General features: G+C 32.4%; 1 protein-coding gene across 1 annotated transcript in view; it reads right to left on the reverse strand.

The window, feature by feature from the left end:
* Positions 1–376: 376 nt before the first annotated feature.
* Positions 377–27236, reverse strand: part of JAK2 (Janus kinase 2) — an 87758-nt gene continuing 60898 nt past the window's right edge. The window contains 19 exon segments of the mRNA XM_032477728.1: positions 377–1591; positions 1852–1965; positions 3457–3574; positions 7826–7998; positions 8171–8295; positions 8903–9092; positions 13469–13605; positions 14348–14498; positions 14650–14801; positions 16424–16562; positions 17353–17480; positions 18915–19002; positions 20095–20229; positions 22774–22901; positions 23636–23822; positions 25052–25111; positions 25113–25164; positions 25604–25761; positions 26894–27013. Of these exon segments, the coding sequence (XP_032333619.1) occupies positions 1484–1591; positions 1852–1965; positions 3457–3574; positions 7826–7998; positions 8171–8295; positions 8903–9092; positions 13469–13605; positions 14348–14498; positions 14650–14801; positions 16424–16562; positions 17353–17480; positions 18915–19002; positions 20095–20229; positions 22774–22901; positions 23636–23822; positions 25052–25111; positions 25113–25164; positions 25604–25761; positions 26894–27013 (2463 nt within the window). The 3' untranslated portion in view covers positions 377–1483.

Consider the following 27236-nt stretch of genomic DNA (forward strand, 5'->3'; position numbering starts at 1 on the left):
TTTCCTTCCTTCCAACCAAAAAATTTCAAACTTTATGTGTGAGGCATTTTTTTTCTTACATAATATGCATTTTAAAACCAGCTCCAAAAAACTAGATAATCAAAAGTCTTAAGGCTAAAAAAATAGCATATGGCGCTGAAGAGAAAGTAAGAAACTATTTTCTTTTTAACCAAAATACCAGGAATTCTGAACTTTGTATAAATAACACACACAAAAAAACCCCCGCCATATTTGAAGTGTGGTGTCTAAAATGGAGTAGCTCTAAAACGACGACAACAAACAAACCTTTATACTTAATTGAAAAATACTCATTTTTCTTCAATACATACATTATGAATTTTCTACTGGCATTCTTGAATAAAATTAACACACATACTTTTTTTTTAAACCAATTTACTCTCATCTCTCTCTTGTATATAAGAATCTAACAAAAAAAAAATCTCTTCCATGACTGCAGTTCTCTGAAATCCCTAAAATACACATTCTTTTGACAAAAAATTCCTAACCCACTATGCACCTTAGTGTATACATTTGAAAAATGATCTAATTTATGCTTACATTGAATGCATGCCCACAGATCCCAGGGATTGAAGAATCTTACTGGCAGCCATCAGCTCAAGGGATGACAATATTCCTGGCATTCATAATCTCAAAATTTTTAAAGAAAACTATGCACTGTAGTCTTAGAAAAATTTGGATATAGTTCTATTTAAAAAACATACTCATCACAAACAGATACAAGGGAGACAAATAAGAAAATAGATTGGGTTATATCTTTGTAAACTTGTTCCATTTCAAAATGTATTCTTTAGGGTCAGGGAAATTCTCTATAGAAATAAAACTAAACATTTGTTCCCTTTGCTTTGAAAAATATTTACAGTACATAAAACAACATGCTAGAAGTATATACCTGCTTATATTGCTGGCCTGTGATATAGATGAACAAGGACATAAAGGTGCTTATTCAATTATCTGAGCATCTTAAATTTGTATATAGTGAAGTTATTATAGATCGACTATGGAAAAATTAGAAAACATTACTATGAACACCAGCCCTTGTGTAAAACATGACACAAGATGCCAAGATGTTACACATTCACTGTGGTAAAAACTGTACATACATATTCTGTGCATCTGAAATATTTACATTACAATTTTTCCATCTCTCATCATTCTGAGTTGAAAATAGTCTATTCGTCCTTTGCCAAAGAAAGGTGATGTTAACTGATTACATTCATAAAACTTTTTTTTTTTTTTTTTTTTTACAAAATTCTTTGCTAACAACTTTTCATCAATGTCTTTGGCTGGTATTCTCATGAAGAAAAACTCACTCAACTTTGAAAGTTTTGAGCAGATGTTTCCATACCTTTGCTGGCTAGCATTATGATATATATAATAATGATATATGTAATAATAGACCACAGCAGTGTGAAATACAAAACTTTGTAAGTCTATTTTGGTCTCAGAGTGAAATTCATTTCTTTCATCCAGCCATGTTGTCCCTTATTTGATCAACTCGAAAAGCTAGATCTCTGAAAGAGGGGCGCTGATTTACATTATTGTTCCAGCATTCTGTCATGATTACATAAATCTGTAAAAGAGAAAATAAACCAAAATTACGATGAACACAAAGTGCCATCTTTTAATTGGTGAAGACATGAATTTGGAACTAACTCCCACTTAATTTTCCTATGTAGGCATGTGCCATGGCTATGTCTAGATCCACAGTCATGATTATGCTCTTTATCTAATAAAAAGCTCAGCAAATTAAATCGCATAAACTGACCTGAAATCCTTGGATAAAAAGAGAAAGAAAATACATGATTCCTGTGGATAAAAAAATTTTGTTACCTCGTCTGGGCATCCATCTGGTCTTGGTAATCTTCCATTATTCTTCAGAAGTTCTATCAAATGAAACACAATCATCTGTCCTTGTTTGTCATTGCCAATCATACGCATAAATTCCTGAAACACAAACCCACTTTTCAATGACACATTTTTGGGACCTTTAATTTGACAAATTCTTTCTCAACTTCTTCCAGTAAATGGGAAAAATTCTGTATATGTATGTTTCCTTATATGTTTGAAACTTTTTAAAAACAGACTTTTAACTTTAGAAACTTCCTTTTCAGTCATATTTCAGAAGAATATTAAATGTGGAACCTCTATAACACAATTTCCATAACTGTATACACTCAATACAAATTCCCTGAGAAGGGCTCAAGTGAACTAAAAAAATATATTTACTTTGTCTTAACACATCATATTACATCTCAGCTGAAATAAAAAGTTGAATGTAAAAGAAGACATAATAAAAAGAAACTGCAGAATGAATACTTAAGCATAAATGCAATGGAGAGAAAACATACATATGTTTAATATCCATAAAACTAAAGTCTGAACCATGAGCTAGAGAAATATTTACAATGAACACATCATTTATTTAAATATAGAGAGCTCTTATATATGGTAAGGAAATATAAAAATGAGCAAAGGAAACAATGCCCACACACATACTCACCCTAAATACCCAATAAATATATAAATGATACTGATAGCAGAAATGCAAATTAAAATCAAATAGATATAATTTCTCTCCTGTCAACTTGGCAAAACTGCAAATGATAAAATATAAAGCCCTATGCACGGCCTCTGAGAGTGTAATCTAGTACAGCTTTCCTGGAAAACATTTTGAAATAATCAAAATCCTTAAAGGATTTAAAAAAGCATTCATAACCTTTCACCTATAATTATACTTTTACTCTAAGGTGATAACAAGAGATAAATATGTATAAGGATGTCTACTATGTTCAATGAAGTGTTACTTAGGAGACTGAAAAATGATTGTCCAGCAATTATATCCTTATGATAAAGAAAGCTACCAAGAATTTACAAGTCATATTTGCAGTAAGTATTTACCAATATAGGAAAATATCATGCTATAATACATAGTGAAAAAGCAGGATAGCAAACTGTACAGTATGACCTTTTATTTTATAAAAGAAATCTTTTTAATAAAATTTCACTTTTACATATAAAATTAAATGAAGCCTGGAAGAAAACATACCACAATGTAAAGTGGTAGCTGAATTAGAGATGATTTTTATTTTCTTTCTCATGCTTTCCCATGTTAAAAAAAAAAAAAAAAAAAACTACAAGCAGAAAAAAATATTACTTTAAAAGGTTTAACTTTTGCAATAATTCCTAGAATGGATGAGTTTATTGGACTTAATAAAAATAGTATTAAGAGAATATACTAAATAGTACTCAAATCCCCACTTTTTAAAAAATTCAAGGTAATTTAATTAATAAATTTAGGGTTAATTTGTTGGATGCTGTCTGACAAATAAGCAATAGGAGGCCCTAAAATAACCCTAAGCTTACTATTATTCTTTGGAAGAAGCTCTTCTCGTGTTAAAAAAAAAAAAATTGAAAGTAAGTAAAAAACAAACTGACCGCTGGTGGGCTTTTACTTTTCTCAATATATGTGAAAAGTTCATACAGAACCACTCCAAAGCTCCAAACATCTGAAGCCACAGAAAACTTGCTCTCTGTCAGTGATTCTGGTGCATACCTGTAATATATTTAAAAGACAGTTACTTGATGTGCAAATTCTTGATTTTACCTGCAAATCACTGGATTAAAAAAAACCAAGGTGTAGAGAAAAGATTTCACATAATAGGCCTGAGGCTGCTATCCTCAAAAAGGTCTGTTTGCCATGCTGACACTTGGCTGGTACCTGGGAACTCAAGATTTCAGTCGGGTTTCTGCAATTCCCTAAATGGTAAAAGTGGCTCACTGTACCTAAACTGCTTCTGCAAAAAATATGGTTTATGCTGAACACCTGCTTTCCTTCTGGGAGTCTGGAATTTGGGTAAGTGCCAGGCAGAGGACACCCGTATGACCAGTCTCAATAAAAACTGTTAGCACCGAGTCTCTAACAAGCTTCCTTAGTAGGTGACATTTCACACATATAGTCACAATTTACTTCTGGGGGAATTAAGTGTGTCCCATACAACTTTACTGGGAGAGGACACTTGGAAGCTTGTGTTTGGTTTCCTCCAGGCTTTGCCCCAGATGCCTTTTCCCTTTGCTGATTTTGCTTTGTATCCTTTCCCTGTCATGAGTCACAGCCACAAATACAATGGTATGCCGATTCCTAAGAGTCCTCCTAGTGAATCAGCAAACCTGAGGGTGGTCTTGGGAACCTCCAACATACAAAGATAACTAAAATTCAAAAAATTTAATTTTTGTCTCAGTAATAGCAGGGTAACACCAGAGGTAAATGCAAAGTATCTTCTAAGAACTGAAAAATAACCTGCTCTTTCCAAGTTAAGCTTAAAATGAATCCAGATAAGTATCCTAGAGGAAAAAGCGGCTTTTAAACTGGAAGTAAGACTTGAAACTATTAACATATAAAAGAAATAACCTGTTGATCTGAAAGGAGGTGATTATAAGAGGGAGCACAGAAAATAGAAAGTCATGGGAAAATGATGTCATCATCTACTGAAGCTATCAACATTAACCAAGGGAGAATTTTGGCCAATGGATTATGAATAACATGGTTACATTGCTAAATTCATCCTTGTTATAGAGGATGGTGAAAAAGATCTGTTTTAGACTGAGATTTAAAATATGAATTATATAAATTTAATCTCTCCTTCAAAACAACCCCTAGAACATGCTATTAACTAAAACAAAGACCACATTTGAACAACAAATACAGGTGACAAAGATTCTTTTAAATGAAACTGTATTTTTTAAAAGACACGATGGCTAAATCCTATGGATAAAAATTACATGTGACTTTTTCAGACTCTAGATTTAATGTACATTATTCAATAAGTTAGCTAAAAATCTATTTTATCAACTCATATTCTGAAATATATATACAAAAATTAACCTCATTTCATTATATAAAACATTTAATACTTTTACTTGCTAATATAAAAATAAAACTATATGCCAACTCTCCATCTGATGGTTGTTAGCAGCATATAGCTTTCTTTTTCATTAAATACATAAGAAAATTCTGTTCATGATGAAAATGATGTTATTTCTGATTTTTATGCAAGCTTCTTATTAGTGATTCCCCAAAGTCAAGCATCAGAGTTCAATACGTACTTCTCCCCTAAAACATTTACTGAAGGAATACCAGGCCATTTACCATATGCCTTACTTCATAAATTATAATCTTAGCTACATTTTATTCTGTATTATTTATTGGAAATTAAGTAATGAGAAGTGATTTGTCTTATTTTTATAACTTAATTATAAAAATTATACTAGATATTTATCATCTTAAGCTTATCCTGATTGCCCCTGTGATTAAACTTACCAGATATGCAGGGAGAAACATAGGGTCCAAAACCTTATATAATTTGGGGGATTTCTTTATGACAAAGAATATAAAATTAGGAATATGAAAGTGGTATTTAAAATTTAAAAAGAAGGAATCCTGGAAGGAAGGCACTCTGGTGAATGTGCTTTGTTAGCTCCATTATAAATATGCCTCAGCACATGTGTTCTGCAATGTATATATATTTTTAAATAATATTTCATGATATACTTACTTGAATTGCAAAATGAAGTAAGACTTTTTCTGCTGGAAATTAAGCGTAATGTGTTTATGAGGACTGGCACTGCCAAACAAGCTGTATAAAGGACATTCTTCATTACATGACTCAATCTTTGAGGCAGCACAAAGGTTTGCCATATTTAAATCATGCATTTAAAACATGAAAAGATGTTATCTTAAAATATTGTATTGAAATATTTTAATGGATATATATGAACAAAGGGTTTCAAAAGCAATGACCTAGATTCCTGCAAAATTTGCCTAACTAGTTTCCTCTCTGCTTGTTAGCCTCTCCTGAATACAATGTCCCTCTATACATCTAGTTCTCAAAACTTTTGGTCTGAGGCCCCTACACACTCTTAAAAATGACTGAAATGCCCCCAAAGCTTTTGTTTATGTGGGTTATATGTACCAATATTTAACATATTACATATAAAAACTCAAGAAATGTAAAAGCATTATTTCACTAAAAATAACAAACCCAGTAATGTTAACATAAATAACATGTTTATAAAAAATAACTATTTTCCAAAACAAAAAATTTTGAGAAGACCATTGTATTTTACATTTTTGCAAGTTTCTTTAATGGTAGTTTAATAAAAGACATACCTTTTTGTGTTTTTAAAAATTATTTTTCTATGGTTTTTGAAGGTTACACTCCATTTACAGTTATTACAAAATATTGGCTCTATTCCCCATGTTGTACAATACATCCTTGTAGCCTATCTTATACCCAATAGTTTGTACGTCCCACTCTCCCACCCCTATTGTGCCCCTCCCACCCCACTGGCAACCACTGGTTTGTTCTCTGTATCTGTGAGTCTGCTTCTTTTTTTTTTGTTATATTCACTAGTTTATTGTATTTTATTAGATTCCACATATAAGTGATATCATACAGTATTTGTCTTTCTCTGTCTGACTTAATTCATTTACCATAAAGCCCTCCAAGTCCATCCATGTTGCTGCAAATGGCAAAATTTCATTCTTTTTTTTTTTATAGCTGGGTAGTATTCTATTGTGTATGTATGTATATGTATTTATATGTATGTATATGTCTATATACACACCACATCTCCTTTATCCATTCATCTGTTGATGGACACAGGTTGTAGAAGACAAATTTTAGAGCCTATGGAAAATTCCACTCTTTGCTCATGAAAAATGAGTGAAAAAGGCAAATGACATCTTAGAATTGTTATGAAAATACTTCTGACCTCACAGACTCCCTAAAAGAAGGTATCAGAGGCCCCCACACTTTGAAAACTGCTGTTCTCCACCACAAGTAAAGCTATTTTCTTAAAACATGAATCTCACCATGCTATTCTCCTGGATAAAGCCTCCAATTTTCCACCTACACACTGTCTAATTAATAAAATCTAAACTCATTAACATGGCACACAGGACTTTCTAGCCCCAGTTACTGCTTGTTTGTTCTGTGGTATTACCATTCACTCACAACCCCTCTGATCTCTTGTTCTTGTCATCCTCCTCATGGAATGCCCTTCCCCTTTTCTGTCACTGATAAAATAAATTGAAGAAGGCACAATTAAATAAGAAGGTATTCTATGCTCATGGATTGAAAGGATTAATATTGTTAAAATGTCCATACTACTCAAAGCAATCTACAGATTTAATGTAATTCTTACCAAAATTCCAATGGCATTTTACACAGAACTAGAACAAATTCTAAAATCTGTACTAAACTACAAGAAATACTTTGAGAAAGAGAACAACCTTGAGAAAGAACAACAAACCTCGAGGTATCATGCTCCCTGATTTTAAGCTATACTGCAGAGCTATAATAATCAGAACAGGTTAGTACTGGCACAAAAATAGATACTCAGATCACTGGAACAGAACTGAGAGCCCAGAAATAAATCCACACATATATAGACAATTAACTAACAACAATGGAACAAAGAACCTACAAAGGAGAAAGGAAGTCTCTTCAATAAATGATATTGAGAAAACTGGACAGACACATGCAAGAATGAAATTAGACCACTATCTTACACCATATACAAAAATTAACTCAAAATAGATTAACCACTTGAATGTATGATCTAAAGCCATAAAAGTTCCTAGAAGAAAACACACAAAGTAACTTCAATGATTATTGTTATTATAAATACATAAATGACAAACTAGTAGTAATAAGTAATAAAAATAAAAAATAAAAAAGTCATAAAAATAAAGTTTGAAGTTTGTGCTCTAAAACTTCATTTTATTGTACTAAAATATACTCACCAGAATATAGGACTTTCACCAGGTTCTTTCACCTTGTAGTATTCTTTGTCTTGTGGCAAGACTTTGGTTAAACCAAAATCTCCTATTTTAACTCTGTTTTCATTCTCCACCAATATATTCCTTGTTGCCAGATCTCTGTGGATATACCTTTTTGTACCAAGATATTCCATGCCCTATGGATAAAAATAATATTTTTCTTTCAGCTAGCTTTATGAACATAAATAATTTAAGTGGTCTTATGTCTGTCCACTCCCTTCATTATCTAAAAAGAACTCTAAAGGATTTCTTAACAATTATTTCAACATGCTCTCTTCATCTACAACAAATAACCAGGATATTAGGTACCTTGCATATCTGAGATGTGTACTGCAGAAGTTTTTTATGATCTATCCGTTCTTTATGTTTTTGGAGATACTCTCGTAAACTTCCATATGGTAAATATTCCATAATTAATCTTAGATTACGCCGGCCTATTAGCAAACAAATGAGAATATAATGTTTCACTGTGCCATACTTTGTTGATTAAATATTAGAAAACAACCATACAGAAATGTCTTAAAGATATACAAAATCTGAGTCTAAAATGACAAAACCTGATTATAAAGGTGATGTAGTAGTTAAGAACAGACTTCTTCAAGCAGTAAGTTCTAAAAGAATCTTCAAAAATAGTTACGTTTTAGTCTTATCTAATCCTTAAGCAAACCAGAATAAGCTAATGAGAAGACTTCCTTTTTCCTCATCTATACTGAAAAAGCATCTAATTTAAAAATTATATTCTCATAGAAAATATGAGCAAAGACAATTTGTTTCTTTAGAAATGATATTCCCTTGGGTAAGCTTAAGCAAGGAAAGTAACCACCATCCTCAGTGAAGAGAATAATTAACCAAGTAGCCAAGGACTTCCTGTAGTTATACCTTACTACCACAAAGCAAAATCTCCAATCATACAGAATGCTTCTTTCTCTGGGCACTGGAATATTCTAAGTCTGGATCTTGAGGCATCATATGTTTGTTTCTATTACTCAGGATGCCAAAGACATACTGTGATTTCAAAATAGGTTTCAAAGGGCAACCTACCAGCACTGTAGCACACTCCCTTGTACTTTACAATGTTGTCATGCTGCAAGGATTTAAGGATTTCAATTTCCCTTTCAAAGTCTCTGAGGTGCTCTTCAGTACTGTGCTGGAGCTTTTTAACAGCTACCACCTCCCCAGTATTGTCTTGTAGAGGGTCATACCGGCACATCTCCACACTCCCAAAATTACCCTAAACAACACATCACATTAAGACAGAAATCTCAAGTTTTGTAGATAAATTATTAATAAATTCTAATTACACAGGCAATTTTCAGTAGCTAGAATTAGTAGATGTATTTCTAAACTCACATTAGACAACTTTCAGAACTAGAAAAGGAAATAATATTGCAATAGGTGAGTAGTAAACCTATATATTTAATTTCTTCAAAAGGAATTACAGGCTGAAATACAAACAACTTCAAAAAGCATTTAAACAAATCATAAACATTAACTTTTAAGATAAGGCAAGGGACATACCAGGGATTTCTAAATTTCTATTTCTAACTTCCAGGAAGAACTGTGCTGCTTCACAATATACCCTTTGATACCACTGTCAGTGAGCTGTACGGAATAAGGGTCCTTTATAGACTGAATGTCCATGCCCCCTCCCTCAGTTCATATGATAAAGCTCTAACCCCCAACATGAGCCTATTTGGAGAGAGCCTGTGAAGAGGTCATAAAGGTTAAATGAGGTCATAAGGGTAAGGGCTTATAATCCAGTAGGGCTGGTGCCTCTAAAGAGGAAGAGGGTGAAGGGTATAACTCAGTGGCAGAGTGCATGCCTAGCATGCACAAGGTCCTGGGTTCAATCCCCAGTACCTCCACTAAATAAGTAACTAACTAAACAAATAAACAAATAAATAAACCAACCTAATTACCCCCACCCCAAAAAAAACCCCAAAACAAAAGAACTGACATAAGAGGAAGAGATACCAGCGCTCTCTACCATGTGAGGCAACACAGTGAGAAGGTGGCCATATGCAAGTACCATGAAAGAGTACATTTAATAAAGAAATACTTGAATAACAAAGACATACACCATTTTGATTAACTATCTAATAATGTACACGAGGACAAAACTATAAGTATGTTTAATTTAAGGAACTTCAAATATTCATCACTTATTTTTAGAAAATAATGGAAAAAATCAGAAATTTAAACTAAATAAGAGTAGTCTGAATAAGTGAACAGTAAATCAGGGTGTTAACTACCAAAGGGTAGTTTTATAAAGTTAAAGTTAATTTTTCTAAATAATTACCATTTGTGAATATAGGTAGACTAATATGCCTAGGTATTAATTCTTTTATAAAACATATTTTAAGGATGTGATTTACATACATAAATCTAGCTGAGTGTGAATAACTACAAATATTGAATTAGTTAAGTCCAAATTAATGAGTCTTTAGGGTTATATAAAGAATAAGAAATTCTCTCAAAATAGAAACATACTCTAATAATGCCAGATAACATTCCTAAAAATAATTTTATAACATTCTTATATAAAAGATCAACCCATACAGCAAACTTCATTGCTGTCTTCTTTTAAGAAATTGCCACAACCACCCTAACTTTTAGCAGCCATCACCCTGATCAGTCAACAGCCATCAATGTCGACGCAAGACCTTCCACCAGCAAAAAGATTACAACTCGCTGAAGGCTAGAAGATGGGTAGCATTTTTTAGCAAGAAAGTATTTTTCATAAAGCTAAGTACATTTTTTAAACATAACACTATTTGTACACTTAAGAGACCACAGTATAATGTAAACATAGCTGTTATATGCACTGGGAAACCAAAAATTTTGTGTGACTTATTTTTTGTGGTATTTGCTTTTTTTTTGGTAGTCTGGGAGTAAACTCGCAATCTCTCTAAGGTATGCTTGTACATGAATAATCATAATGCTGACATTTGCACCAATTCACATCATATGAAAATCTTAGAAACTGTAATCAGTGTGAAATTTAAATAGAGCATATATTTATCATACTGCTTTTTTTTTGAGGGGGAAGATAATTGGGTTTACTTCATCACACCGTTCTAATAATTGTTAGTTTGCTATTCACCTCCTCCAATTAAGTTGCAAACTTTACAGAGGCAATTACTATGCCCCACATCCAGTGACCAGTGAAGCACCTGGCACTTAGTGTGAGACTCAGATATTTGTATATTAAAATCACATTATTTGGGGGGGGAGAAAACTTAAAATCTGAACGTAATTCAGACCCTCCCAAAGACTCCTGGTTCCTAAATTGCCCACTGGATTTTCATCTACTGATTTAAAAATTTCTAACTCTAAAAGTGAATGATGGTTTTTCACTTTGGATTTTGGAATTTGAAATACTTTTTTCCTAGAAAACACCCTTAATCATATAAATGTTCATATATTCACATCATATTAAAAACTGAGAAAGGATAAAAGTACAAGAAGAAAATTAAAATGTGTATTTAAAATAGCCATATCAATTGAAGATAATGAAGATTATCTAGATTGTTGCCATTTACTTCAAATGAGTTGGATTTTATTTCCTGAAACTTTCTCTACAGTCTACCAAAAAATTTTCTGGGAGATATAATGAAACTCATTAAAGGCCAAATCTAAGGGCTAGAGAAATTAAATGGCTTATTCAGAATCACAGAGAAAATAGCTTAAGGTTTTCATGATTTTGTGACTAGTGACTATGTTACTACTTTAATACTAGTGGTTTTGGTCATGAAAATATCTGCATACAACTAACATGAATCAAGATGTATTCAATGTATTCAACCCCATGAATAAATCATATTATACTAATTCCTTCCTTTTTTGTAAACAATTTATTGTTTGCAATTTGAGCCCTGAGTGGGAATTAAAAAATTATTTTCTTTGTCTTAACATCATATGATTTGCCCCAAAAAGATAACAGAAAATGATCATGCAACTGAAGCATACTCACACAAACAAAATCAAGTACATATGTGAGTAGAAAAAGCATGGAAATAGGAATAGGGAAAGGCTCTCGTCTCATACCTGCTAATACTAGCTGTTTGATCATAGGCAACCTACTTAACTTCTCTGGACCTTAATTTTTCTCACTGTGAAATGAACAGGTTACTCTTTAAGTGTGAACATCACTTCCCAAACTGTTCTAGAGAATACTTTCTATGAGATGTCAACAGATAATTTTGCAAGGAAGGGACAAAAGGACTAATAAATTTTGGACAATTGCATACTACCAAGAAATTGATGCTATCAACATAGAATTATGGCCAAGGTCACCCAGTGTGGTTGACAGCTTCTATGATTATTTCCCAATGTTCTCTACACTCTGACATTCAAGCTCTTTTATAACCCCCTCCCCTTGAGTGTAGGCTGGATTCATTCATTTATAATGAATAGAATATGGCAGAAGTGATAAGATGCCACTCCTGAGATTAGGATACAAAAAAGACTATCACTTCAATCTTGAATGTTTGCTCTCAGCTCCCATGTTGTGAGGTGGCCTATGGAGAAGCCCACGAAAGTGATCTTGGAAGGAGATATTCTGAGGCCTCTCAATAGCCATGTAAGCTTGGAAGTAAATCTACCCCTAGTCAAGGCTTCAGATGACACTGCAAGACCTGGCTGACACCTTGATTGCAATCTTGTGAGAGACTGTGATCTAGAACCACTCAGTTAAGTTGTTCCCAGATTCCGGACTCGCCTAGCCTTAGGTGATTAACAAATGTTTGTTGTTTTCAGCTGTTAATTTTAGGGTAAATTGTTGTACAACAACAGATACACCTAAATACCTGGACTATTTTTTTTTTTTTGCCATTGCTACACTCTTTGAAACATTTCTGAGAATGTTTTACAAACAAGGAAAAACAGCAAAATATGAATATAACTAAGCTAATACATAATATAACCAATGTTTAGCTCTGGTAAAGCTGAATCAGAACACTGAGCTCAGATTAAAGACCTAAGTGAGGCCTCCATAATGTACCCATGCCAAAATCCAATTCAGAAGGCCACATGGTACAGAACCCAATGCTAGCATGTTTAGAGAAAGAAAGCAAGCTTACCACTATGATTGGACATGCCAAGAACTAATCCTTTTCTGGTCTTACTTAAAATATATAGGCTATGCATGACTGTGTGACCTTTCAGCAGAGAGAGACTCTGTCTGCTAGTAAACATAGTCCAGTTAATATCTGGACTCTGAACAATCAGATTATTTCTCCCTGAGACAACTAAAAATGGAGGTGAGAGAAAAGGCTTAACTGTTCCTTTCTCTAACTCATAACTACAGCGCACTCTACCAAAAAAGAGTCCCTTGGTCAAATTATTTGGGAAAAATACTGCCTAAATTATCTTCCTCTTGAAGATGTTCAATGCATATTACATGTTAAAGGGTCTGAGAAGTTCTTCAGCAAAGACAGTAGTTTACTTAACACAGCATTTCTCCAACACCTGACAATTAAACCTTTTTTCTACAAACACTCCTCAAAATTTTGTGGAAAGTGAATTTTAGATAATTTCAAAAGCCCTTTTTCTCCCCTAAATAAAATGTTTTACGATTAACTATTTAAAAATCTTCTGACATCTTACCTTGCCAAGTTGCTGTAGAAATTTCAAGTGTCTCTCTTCAAATTGTGTAGGGTCTCGGTCTTCAAAAGCACCAGAAAACCCTAGGGCACCTATCCTCATATTTGGTAACATGTCATTTTCTGTTAATAGTTCATAATCTGTAGAAACAAAGAATAATACTACCATAACCTGGCAAACACATTCTCTGGGTTAAAATGATATGCATGCAAGCTGACCAAAATAATCAGAATGAGTTAGAAATATTAAATACAAACTGATACATGGCAACTCCAATAGTTTAGATTATGTTAATGAAAGCTTTTAATTATAACCCACAATCTGACAGGTTTTCAATAAAGATTTTTTGCAAAGGATAAATGATTACTTTCCAAAATAGATAGTTTTAATATTTATAAAGTAAGATTATATTCTGATTTTTATGATGAGAATGGCAAGTAATATTGGAACAGAAAATACTTATGAGTCAGACAAATCTATATTTAGCTACGTATTTTAAAGGTGAGGAGGACAAACAAAAACAAATCTACGTCATGTTAGAAAATCAATCAGTTATAAATTATAGAGAACTAGTTAAAAAAATAGAATTGTTTTTAAAAAGTCAAATAAGCCAAATAAACTTCTATAGTATATTATGTACTAAGTGGCAAACCAACATGAAGTTATTAGAAGGAAAAAAGCCTTTTTTAAAAATGGCGAGACTGCTCAATCTGGGAGATCAGAATACATATAAAATAAGAAAAGTCATATGAATGTAAGAAATTAAAGTCTAAAAGATATCAGGGAACTTTCCAGAAGGGATTACAAAATTAGTAAAGATTTACTAAGTACAACAAAGTTAGAAAGCTGGAGAATCATTAGGATTGCTCCATCAACACATACCTGGAGTAAACAAACTGTTAAGATCTCGAATGATGGCTCTGAAAGAAGGTCTAAAATCTGGTTCATAATCCATACAATTATTAATAAGATTTGCTAATTCTGTCCACTTTGGTGCAGGAAGTTGGTGCCTATCTTCATAAAATTGTAGCTTCTATAATTAAAGAACCACACATTGAGAATAAATTATGAATGTCACATCAACCTTCTTTCTAACATAAGACGGGCTAAAGAATATCAAATCATGCAAAAGAACTATCAAGGATCACAGAGTAATTCCAACTTCACCACTGATAGAAACTTACTCTTTGAGAATCCAAAGCACTCAGAGGCTTATCTCCTCCACTGCAGATTTCCCACAAAGTGGTACCAAAACTCCATTTGTCTGTTGCTAAGTTTAGATTTTTAGGATTTTCAATGCATTCAGGTGGTACCCATGGTATTCTCTCCTGCAGAACTTTTAAATGATAGGAACAAAATATGGTTAAATAGTTCCCACAAATAAACAACTCTTATATACATAAATAATTTTCACACTAATTTGAATAACCAAGGGATTGTGTACGTGTGCACACATGTGCACATGCTTAAGAGCCAGAAAGGACCTTTGAGATCGTGTAATGTCTCAGCTTTAACAGTGACAATATTGAAACCCATAAAGATTGAGCAATTTCACATACTTTGTTAGTAGCATTAGACAGAATTAGAACCCTGTACAATGAATCCTGGATTGACTAAAGTTTTCATTAAGCCATAGGGTCTCAATTAATACCCTACTCTCTCTACCCCTAACTAATAATTGTATATTCCAAAAAAACTTTTTTCCATAAAATTTGTCCCAAATTCTGTATTTCTTTTGTATTCTTGATTTTTCTTGTATTTCTTTACAATGTGTAAGCAGTAAAGGTAATGTTAACATCATTCTGAGCTGTACTAATGACTGAATAGCAGTGGGTATTGTAACTTGTAGATGAAAAACTAAGGACCAACAGGAAGATGTATGACTAAATTATACCAAGATGTTCTGAGTATGGAATTGGTATAGGTAGGCTCTGCTCGGATCATGGAATTTCCCAGTTTTTGTGGTCTTTGATCCCATCAGAAAAATAGTACTCAAAAAGGAGGACCACTTTAACATTACCCTCTAGTATTCTGGCATAGAGAGACAGACAGACACACAGACAGACAGACAAATAAATAAGAGTGAAGGATTAACTGTTGTATCTTTTGGTGTATTTTGGTAAAGCAATGTGAATATTTTTGCTGTATAATTAAGAGATTAAAGAGTACAGAGTCCTTTCTTCCTCACCATGTGAATATATATATTCTATTTCTTCACCTCCGATTCCAAAGGGTAGAATTTCCCTGAGTACCAGATCTAAGATCTTGTAACATTATCTGCCCTATAGTCTCTGTCTTCACTGTCATATAAAGGCAGCAAATTTCAGTACCATTGGTTCAAACAGGATACCAGGTATTAATGTACAAAAGTTGATCAATTTGGATTCTAAATTTAAAACATTCAATTAGAGAAATTAGCTAATGTAACGGAATAGAATTATGACACTATTTAGACCTAAAAAACTCCTTTCGATTATTTAACTGAAATTTTTATTTTAATTGTGTTAAGTAGAAGGTTATCAAAAGTTTTTTTAAAAAGGTTTAAAAAGTCAGAATTAGCTGAATAATTAAATAAAATTTCAAGCTAGATAATATCTTCTCAAATTTTTATTTAGTGGCTAAAGGGGAGAAAAATTTAGAAAGTTTGTGACTCAAAGAATGGTATTAAAAAATTTCACATAATGCTGGATAAAATCAGACATTCCATAAATAATTAGGGATTAAAACTGTTTTAAAAAATCATCTTAACGTCCATAGTAACATGCTTATAAGAAAGGAGAAATAGAACAGACTAGGAATGTAACTAAACCTTAATTTAGATTGCTAAAAATGGTTGCTAAATTTTACTATTAACCAAGAACATGTCAATAAAACAGAATTTGAGAAAAAGTAATGCATGCTTTATGCCACTTTCCAAGTAAAGCTTAAAAAGTTAAATTCAATCCCTGTAGAACTTACTGTCCTTTGGCAAAACTGTAATACTAATGCCAGGATCACTAAGTTTGATGAAAGGAGGATTTCCTGTCTTCCTGTCTTCTTCTCTGATAAGAAGAATATTTTTGGCACACACATTTCCATGAATAAGGGTTTTTTCTTCCTATTAAAGTAAAATGCACATATATTCAAACATTAATCAACAAATATTTGAGCACTTAACATGTTCAAGGCCCCGAAGTGGATATAAAAAAAGAAAAATAAATAAGACAGTATAAAATAATAAACATTAATTTGGAGGCACGCTTTGAGATAATAAAGAAAATTTTATGCCAGCACTGTGCTTCCTGTTTTACATTTTAATTCTATACCCATGATGAAATGAATACTTTTAAAAACCACCTAATGCCACTTCACTTTATTAAGCTGAGGTTTTAAACAGTATGTATTCCTAGATGGTAGCTAACAGCAAGAAATTCTGTTTCTCTTCACAGCAGGACATAGGTGTACACTGGAAGGTCTGATCACTGGCTGGCCCTCTGATATTCTGCTTCTCTAGCAACATTGCTTTCTCCATGGACATAACGTCCAATTGCCCACAAACACCATAACAAGGTATTTTCTGTAGGGATTTTTCTGCTACCCATAGTTAGCACAACATGTTTCTGCAAAATTTTTGTTTTAATTCTCTAAAACCAAGCGACACAAACTACAGACTGTCCATCAGCATCAGCAGTTCTAAAAAGACTGGTGGGATGCCAAAACTATTTCTTTCAAACTTGATTTTACATAAATAAATATATACCTAAAATAATCCCTTTCATCAACTAACACAAATTATTTTAAATGACTTAGCATTCATTTACAGATTTCTTGCTCCCAGGTCAAAATCCCTTCTACATTGCTTCATAGGCTAAAACAATAGTTGATAAAAGAATATACTAATTACTTACTAGAAAATGCATGGCCCACGCCAACTGTTTAGCCACTTCAAGTTTCCATAATATATTTATAGAATTTTTATTCTTTTTCAGATATGTATCTAGTGATCCAAATTTTACAAACTCCTGAACCAGAATATCTGTGTTAAAATATAATGATAATAGTAAGGCTCAAGTACAATACAATAAAAAGTATATAATTTATTAAACTTTTATAAATATATTTATAGTTATATGTATTATAGGTAAAGAGATTAAACTACATAAAATTCACTAATTTAAAGAAAGCTTAACAGCTATACACCATTGTATTTCTAGGTTTTAGTTTATTTAAAACAGCAAGAGGTAAAAGTCTAAACAATTATATATACACACAATATTACATATAATTGTAAATTATATAATAACACATTGATTATGTAGCTCTAATCCCCAATTGTGATTCTGCTTGATCTAGTATTAAAACTGGTTAGTTTTCACATGGTATATAACAATTGTTAGCAACAAAAGTTGCCTTTGGACCTTGCTGGGTAACTGAAATAAATGCAATGAAGGTTTTATGGCCCATAAAGAACAATCCACATGCCAGTAATTAAGAACTGACTACAGGTAAATTTACATCAGGGCAAGTGTCCAAGAAAAAAAAAAAAAAAAAGAGGAAAAAAGATCTAGGAGCTACAATGAAAAAGAGCTTAATAAAACTTTTTTATGCAGCATATAAGACCTACTGTATTTCATATCTACCACTGTCACATGTCCCATTATTTTATGTGTCATAAAAGTAAAAAACCTGCCAATCAAACTATGACATGTCATCAATCAGAGATCAATCAGAGAAACACAGAACCACCCTAGTTGGGGGTGAGGGGCAGAACTCTCTACTCTGCATTTAGATTTACTCTCCCTTTATCAACCCCTTGAGATAACTGAGACACCTCTATGAACAGATTTGAAAACCACTGCCTTTCAAAAGATTATCAATTTTCAAAGATATGAAGAAATGTTATGTAACTATGGATGCATATTTAATCCACATTACTAATGGAAAATGGAGAAGTAACTACATAAGTGATTTTTCCGAATGTAAACTTTGGTTTTTATGACAGTCAAATTTAGTGATAGAATGTATCTAATATCTAAATCCAGTCATTTCTGTCAGTTCCATTAAAATTCAGTATATCATTTATATGCTTTGTCTTAATAACTTCAAATAAATTTATATTGAAATGCCAGTTATATCAATGTTATGTTGAACCAGCCATAATCTGTATTGCTGTGGTTAACAGAAAAGGTTATATTTGTTTACTAGAATACTCCACTGTTCTGGCATTTTAACATAAGGCATATTAAATGGTTTATTGCATTTTAATTTCATTCACTGGTTTCCTTATTTATGAAAATACAAATGAACAGTTCTATAATATTTTTTATTTCAACAATATTTAACTCCTGTTAAATTATAGTTTATATTGATATCTAACTATGATCCTGAAACTGAATTTTCTATATAAACAAAAATATATGTTCTGAGAAAGGCATGACATTAATGTAAGGAAGGCAGTGGTTTTACTTACTCTCCTCTCCACAGACACATACTCCATAATTTAAAACCAGATGTTTGTGAGAAAGCTGGCTCATCATGCTTGCTGCTTCAAAGAAAGACTAAGGAAAAGAAAAACATACAAAAGATGTAGAAGAATTATTTTTTGTTGTTGTCTATAAGCATTCATAGCTCAGAAAGATACTGTCTGCCATAAGAGAAATGTACTTTCTCCTATTTTCACCAGAACTGTAGATAAGATTACAACGTGCTTTGGTCTCTTTGGACTCGCAGTTGCCATCAAACTTGATGATAGAGTTCATTCTCAGGAAACCCCTGAGTAAGCTTGGTATAAAGAGATAGCAATAAGAAAGGGCAACATGAATGATGCAACATAAACAGGCTAAGACCCAAAGCACCAAGAGTAGAGATCAGAGGTACAAATAGGGGTAGACACCAGAGACAGTAATATGGGACTGCAGTAAATGGATGGGAGTTTCAAATAACACTTCCTAAAGAATTAAGAATAATCTTTGTGCAGATAAAATATTGTAACAACTATGTCAGTAGACTGGCATGGTATCAACATCACTAACTCGACTAAACTTGACTAGCACTTCTGGGTATGGTTACTGAAGATCACAATTACCAACACTGTGGAGTTCTGGATTAGAACAACTCTTCAGTTTGTATGTTTCACATCATTTTCCACTAAAATCCTTTAAGACATTTTAAGTATCATAAATGTTTGTTACATCATATTTGGTGATATTCTACTATGCTCAGGACTCTGGCAATTGGCAGCTGGGTTTCTACCAGCTAGCATCTCTGGTTGATGCCCATATTTCACCTAGAGTGTTCCTCAGTACAGTGCTTTTCAAAAAAAAAATTTTAAGTAGATGAAATTGTAGAGGAAATCTGTGGAAACCATGAAGCTCTGGGAAGCCAAGTTTAAAAACCACTGCCTCAGTATATACAAAGATGCAATAAAACCCATAATACAATACTAAATAATTAGTTTGGAAATAACGTATCATAAAAATATTCTATAATTTTTAGCACCACCAGAATGCATCCTTAGAAAGGTCCTTGATATATATACACTTTTAAAAATTACAATTTTGTAAAGCTGCATGCATGAATGTATTATGTGCATATGAGAGCACCTCTCTAAGTATCATAAACTACATGAACTATGCAAAGAATATACAAACCTCTGAATAGTTTCTATGTGCTTTATCCAGAACTTTTAAAAGAACTTCTGTTTCATGCAGTTGACCGTAGTCTCCTACTTCCCTTCTTACGCCTTTAAAAATTTTTGTAAAAGTACCTTGGCCAAGGCTTTCATTCTTTAAAATAAAAAATGGAAAGAATGAATAAAGACAGAGAAAGATGCAAGAATAGGAACTATGTTCAATCATACAGTTTTTAAAAATCCATGAGCAAATATTTCCTTTACAAATTAAACCCAGATTTGAGACTCTATATTAGTTATATTCTGCTTCCTTCACAGTAATAAAAGAAAGCAAGGATTAATGAATAATTCGATTCTATCCTATTCTTAAGCGTCCTAAATTAGTATAATTATCACTTTTTATAATGTCAGTGCTTACCTTCATTTATTTACATGTGAATCTTTTTCTTCATTTGCCTTTCCTAATAGTGCAACAGAAAGGCAGCACAGTATGGTCTGTGCAGGCAGAATGTCTAACCTGTTCTTTATTAGCACTTACTGGTTGTGTGACCTTGTACAGGCTATTTACTCTCCCCACGCTGCAGTTATCTCTGTTTCTTCATCTGAAGAATGGGAATAATAACTATTTTTCCATAGGATTGTTATGAATAAGAAATGAATAAATAGAAGAAAGCATTAGTCTACAACATAGTAAATGTTGGGTAAGTGTTAGCTACTACTAGTATTAGTAGTATTTCTTGCATATCCTTACAGAATCATTGCACTCTGAAGCAGGGCTGCCTGCGTTCAAATTAAAGCTCTAATATTATTAGTTTTGTAATGTTGGTCAGGTCACCTGGCAATTCTCTACTTCTTATTCACATAAGGATTCATACCTTTATAATTCTGGATAATTCTGCCTGTTGTTCTCTTAAGGAACTTAGACATCCGTTGGTCTTTCTCATTCTACTCTGAAAGCCCCTAAGTTCTCTTTCATAAATCCCATTTCTTTCTCCTTATCTGCTGCATTTGAATAATTTGCAGATCTAGTTTTCAACTAATTCTCCAACTGTTGAGTAATCTGCTTTTTCAACTTGTCCATTTTTAAAAAATGTCTTCTAACTAAAAATTGGCACTTGCCATCTGCCTCTACAAGGATTGAATCACGTTGGCACTTGCCATCTAACTCTGCTTGGATTAGATCACAAGTTGCTGCAGCTGCTGACCTCCAACACACCCTGAAAGGAGTTCAGGATGGAGGTGAGGAATGAGGTGCTCTGTGCTCTGGGAAAACTGGATGAACAGCCTTTCAGCTAGTTAGATACTTTCAGGAGATTTTATGACCCCAAATCTTGCGTCTCTTCATATCTAGAAAAGGACTAAAATTATTAATGGTGACATCTGTTCCTTGTGACTAACAGCAAGCCTCTGCCTAAACATGTGCTTGACTGCACGTGCCCCTTTCACTGAAATCATATGTAATACTGAACAGTTTCTCAGAGATTTCTGAGATGCTATCTCCCAGGCTATAGTCCTCATTTTGCCCCAAATAAAACTTAACCCAAAACTCTCACATTGTGTGATTTTATTTCAGTCGACATGTCAATGAAATCTTTTTTTCCCCCAAATCTTTTTGGACTGTTTTGATGATGTCTTGTTTTTTCCCTATGTTTTCAACTCCTTTTTAATTTTTAAACACACACACACACACACACACATACACACACACATATGTATGTATGTATGTGTATACGTATTTTATAATCTCTATCTGAAAAGTCTGTTATATGAAGCTCTTCAAGTATAATTTTGATTTTTTTTGGTCTTCTGATTTTTGCTTAATCTTGTATTATTTCTCTGTTTTAAAATTTTCAATTAAAAGCTCATGTTTGAAGTCATTTTACCTGTGGGAATCTTGGGTAGCCAAGGTTAAGAGTATATTCTTTCAAAAAGATTACACAGTTGCTTTTGCCAAACTCCACAGGGTGTTACTAAGGGAGCACTACTTGTTATTTTAATTCAACTTACTGGCTTAGGGTTTTCTCAGACCCTGCTGGTGACATAAAGAAACCCAAACTCAAAAGCTTGTAATTACAAATTCTCAGGAGAGACCTTTTTTACCTAAGAGCTCAACTAAAACAAACAACACTCTTCTTCATCTCTTCTTGCTAGTGGGTGAATTTTGCACAATCCATATATTGTTTTACTGAGGATGTATTTACTTGACGGTTCTGGCTTTATTCAGAGATGGTCTCACTATTAACTCCTGGCCTTGGCCCTTTTTTGTACTGCTTTTAGATCTTAATTCCCTTCATTGGTGAGACTAATCCCGATCCCACAAAACGTCCTGCAGCCAAACATCAGCTCTATGTACTTCTTTGTTTTCAGTACCTTCTTTGAACTTCCCTTACTTTCTCGAGAACTTGAGAATTAAGATATTCTTTTAGATGAAGACATAATTTTTAATTAAAAGTTAAAATTTATAAAAAAAATTTTTAATTCCTGAGAAGAAAATACAATTCTATTCTTAAAATAATTAACTCAAGTTTGGTATCCCATTTTCACAAGACAAAAATATTTGAACTGCTAGAAAACTTTTATAATATATGTTATAATAAAATAGTTCCAAATGTCACATGAATGTAACATGGGGGAGAAAATTAAGAAAACAGTTGTTTTAAAAGGACAAAAACACAATAATCAGCATCTAATGACTTACAAACATCAAATCTTCATTTCTGATTTTGTGGAACACCATTTGGTTCACATTATTATGTCTCTGTAATGTTGGTGAGGTTGGTATATCAGAAATACCATTGGTTCTGAAGACCAGAAGGTTTGATTTATCTGTTAAAAAAAAGAGACAGAATGAAAAAAATATGTGTGTGTATATATGTGCGTGTGTCTGTGTGTCTGTATGTGCGTGTATATATATGAAAACCAAAACATACTGAGGATATAAATTGCTCTAAAGGGATAAAATAAAATGTGTCCTATATACAACAAATGCTTAATAATTTCTTGTTCATATTGTTCATTTTTTTATAGAAAATTATTTTAGGAGTTTATTCATTGATATACTCTAACTTTGACCTACTCTAACCAGTTATTTTATATATTCAAAATTATAATCCCTTCCTCAAATAATATAATTTTTAGGAATTTTAATAACAGTTTAAATATGCTTATTATTTCAAGGAACTTCCAACATTACTGTCTTTATTTTAAAAGATAATATAAAAGAAATTAAAATTTTAAAAGACTGAAAGTTTTTACTTAGAACATATGAGAATTTGTTAGTGAGGTCTTTCAATTTAGTAAATAAGTGACTTATTGATACCAAGAAATCATTACTTTTTAAAAATATTTTAGAATGATAAAACTTTAAGTCACTTCTAGACAACCCAAACCAAACTGAACAATCTTATTAGAGGATGCTTGTACAAAATATGAGGAAAAAATTAATTTGTTTTTGGAGCTTCTTCTTTCCTATCTCTTTTGAAATCAATATACTGAAGCTATCTCCCACCATATACACAATCCACGACCATATTTTTAAGATAACTAGAAAATTATTTTACCTTTTGGCTTTGGGGGACAGCATTTAGTAAACTGGAAGATGATACTGTCTGAGCGAACAGTTTCCATCTGGTAGCAATTCAAAAGATCTTTAAGATTATTGAAGTTCTTCTTAGTACCACTGAGGTTGTATTCTCCATTCTCATTTTTTGTAATCAAACAGTGCTTATATTCAATGACATTTTCTCGCTATGTTTAATCATTAATAGAGGGAAGGAAAAATCACAATGGATATAATAGTGATTATTGTGACAAAAAGGATATAACACAAACAAACAACAGGACATTTAGACACCTGAACTGTGAATCCTAACACAGTACCAGCATAGGACGATAAAGGTGTCTGGCTCCTCAAAAAGGCATCTAATTACATTGCAGAGCATACAGAAATAGCTTAAGAGTTATTTTATTGAAAGGCAAGGAACTACTACTACTACTACTACTACTACTACTACTACTACTAGTAATACCACCACCATCCTTATCAGCTTTCTATCATTTACAAGATAAAAATCTAAAACTATTTTAGCATACAAGGGTTTCCATGAGGCGGCTTCTTCCTCCATCCCCAACCACTGCCACTCTCAACGTACAATCCATGTTCTAGCTATATTAAGTGACTTAAAAAATTTCAAGCAAATGCCTTGATATGCTGTTTCATGCCTTGGTAACTGTACATGGTATTTCTCTACAGAATGTACATTCTTTCCTTTTGAGCAGTGGACTTTTATTCAATCCTTAAAACTCAGTTCAATTTCCACTTTTTCTGTGAAGTCTTCCTAACAAATCTTACCCCATTCCACAAGGAAAGGTGATTACGTATTCCACTGTGCCACTACTGTATTTATAAAATTACCTCTAGTATGGTAATTTTAACATTTTTCAGTTTTTCAATGTTTGTCTTACATGCTATACTAAGAATTTGCTCATTACCTATTTTTTTGAACTCCTTCTTATAAGCATAGTCATAAAATCTACTCAGTATCTCAAGGTCAATCTCAAGTCCTTCCTACTCCAAAGGACCTTTCTTAATAATTATAACCTTTTCTCTTATTGTCTATATTTGCTTACACTAAATAATACTGATAATAAACAATGCTCAATTTAGTATTTTTTTTGGAGAGACTTGATGAAATTTGACACACTGGTAACACTCAAACATTAAAAAATAAAATAAAATAAACTGCAAATAAAAAGACAGTAGGACATTACAAATAATTTTTAATGTAAATCCTAGGAATTATATCTTATTTATCTATGAAAAATCCCTGAGGTAAATTAAGTTTATTTAACTGCTAGTTATCATATTCAGAGCTATAATTTGGAACATCAAAAAAGGAAATATGGTAGATATTATGAAGGGGAAATTATATGGACTAAATAGAGATGTTAGCCATTAATTAGTGTGATATACTAACCTCAACAGCAAAAGTCAGAAAATATTTATTAAAATCCTTAGGACTGCATCGAAGTACATAGAAGTCCAGTCTGATTACCTGCTTTCTTCAGTTTACTGATAGCAAAATCCATTCTAAATGTAAGAAATAATTTGAATGTTAATGCAGCAAGAATCATAACATTATGACCAAAATGTCACCTAAAAGATCAAAAGTCAAATCTAAAACTCTCAGAATTTTTAGATGTCCCCTCTACTTTATATGTTTATCAATAATCTTGCAAGGTAAAGTATTAAAGTGCCAAGCTATTTTGCAATATGTTCAAACCAATTCAGGGGGAATTATATTGCTTTAAAAACAATGTATTATAAAACATATAAAATCACTAAGAACAATTTATTCATTTGAATTTTTTACCTTCTGATTACAAATTGAGTATTTTAAAAACCATACTCTCATAAAACTTCATTTAACTATACTTTAAATGTAAAAGTATTATTCTGTTGAGTAAAATCTTCTTTGTAACTCATTAACTTTAAAAAAAAATTTACTTTTAAAGTCTGCATTACTCACGAAATTGGGCCATGACAGTTGCTTTGTATATTTTCAAGTACCATTGGAGGTGCTACTTCTTTACAAAGATAATGATGTGCATCTGCAGTTAATCTATAATATCCGTCAATTAAAGACACAAAAGACAAAGCTTCACTTAATGAGCTAAGTTCAATTTCCTAAGGGGAGAAAAGAAAGAGAAATAGTAACATTTAAAAAGTCAACTGTATCCTACAATGGATTAAAATCTAAGAAAAAGAAGGCATGCTGATGAACGTTGAGCCCCAGGTTTTCTAATTTTGGTCATATAACCCTGAAATGGTCAGACAGGTAAATCACAGGGATACTTAAGTTAAACAAACAAATAACATTAATGTTTAAGCCAAAAGCTCAAGAGATATCTGAATTAAAAAGAAAACATCCAGACAAATAATAAACTTAAGAGGAGAGCATAAAGGAATTCATCTCTTCCCTTTCAATTAAAGTAAATGGAATTTCTGAAGTTATTTTTAAAAAGGAAGGGTTAATCTTTTAGAATCAAACATGTCTCACAGTTTGGGTAGGGCTCACCTGGGAATGGTTTACATTTTGTCATATAAATAGGTGGTATGACTAGTATTATGCACATTTCTATTAGTAAAAAATTAAAAAAAAAAAAAAAAAGACTATACAGTAGTCCCTTCGTCCCTCCATATCTGTATGGGATTGGCTTCAGGACTAACCCTCTGCAGATACCAAAATACGTGGATGCTCAAGTCCCTCATATAAAATGGTATATTATCTGCATATAATTTATGCACATCCTCCTGTATACTTTAAATCATCTCTAATACCTAATACAATGTAAATGCCATGTAAATAGTTGCCCACACACGATAAATTCTAGTTTCGCTTTTTGGAACTTTCTGAAATTTTTTTCCTGAAAATTTTCAAACTGGGGTTGGTTAAGTTTGTGGATGTGGAACCTACAGATACAGAGGGCCGACCGCAGTCAGGAATGAGCACTACAACAGGGAACCAGCACAACCAGGCAGAAAGGGTAGGGGAGGAAGGTTACTGGTACTTTGCTAATCACAAAAATGAGTGAGAAATACATTAATGTACAAGAAATTCTATGGGAAGATAGTGTTGACAGTGATACAAAAAGCTTGATTAAATAAAAAAGCTTACTAAAGTCATGTTTATATTTACAGTTATATTTAAAACTAATCAAAATCACTATAAGAAAATAACTTTGGTATTAAGATTCTGAAATACTTATTTACAACAACTGTAAAAAATAACCATTATTTAATTATAAAGCAAACATACCAGACTTTTACCATCTTGCTTATGAATAGTTACAATTCTGCTTTCATTTGAGCCTTCTTGGTTTGCTTGTTTAATACTGACATCAATAATATCAGGAAAATCACAATATAACTGTAAACCCTGTAGTTAAGAGCAGTTGAAATTAAAAATAGACAGAATTTATGGTGCCATTTTAAAACAAGACTTATGAAAGCAATAACATTCATTCCAAATTCTTTAAGAAAATTATTGATAGCAGTAGATAAGCATTACATGGGATTCTCTCCCCCAATAATATAACCCTAAGACTACACTATCTCTTACTTTGACTTAAAAGTGAGAGCATTAAAGGATACCAGGAATC

Source organism: Camelus ferus, chromosome 4 (genome assembly GCF_009834535.1).
Source record: "Camelus ferus isolate YT-003-E chromosome 4, BCGSAC_Cfer_1.0, whole genome shotgun sequence".
NCBI classification, from domain to species: domain Eukaryota; kingdom Metazoa; phylum Chordata; class Mammalia; order Artiodactyla; family Camelidae; genus Camelus; species Camelus ferus.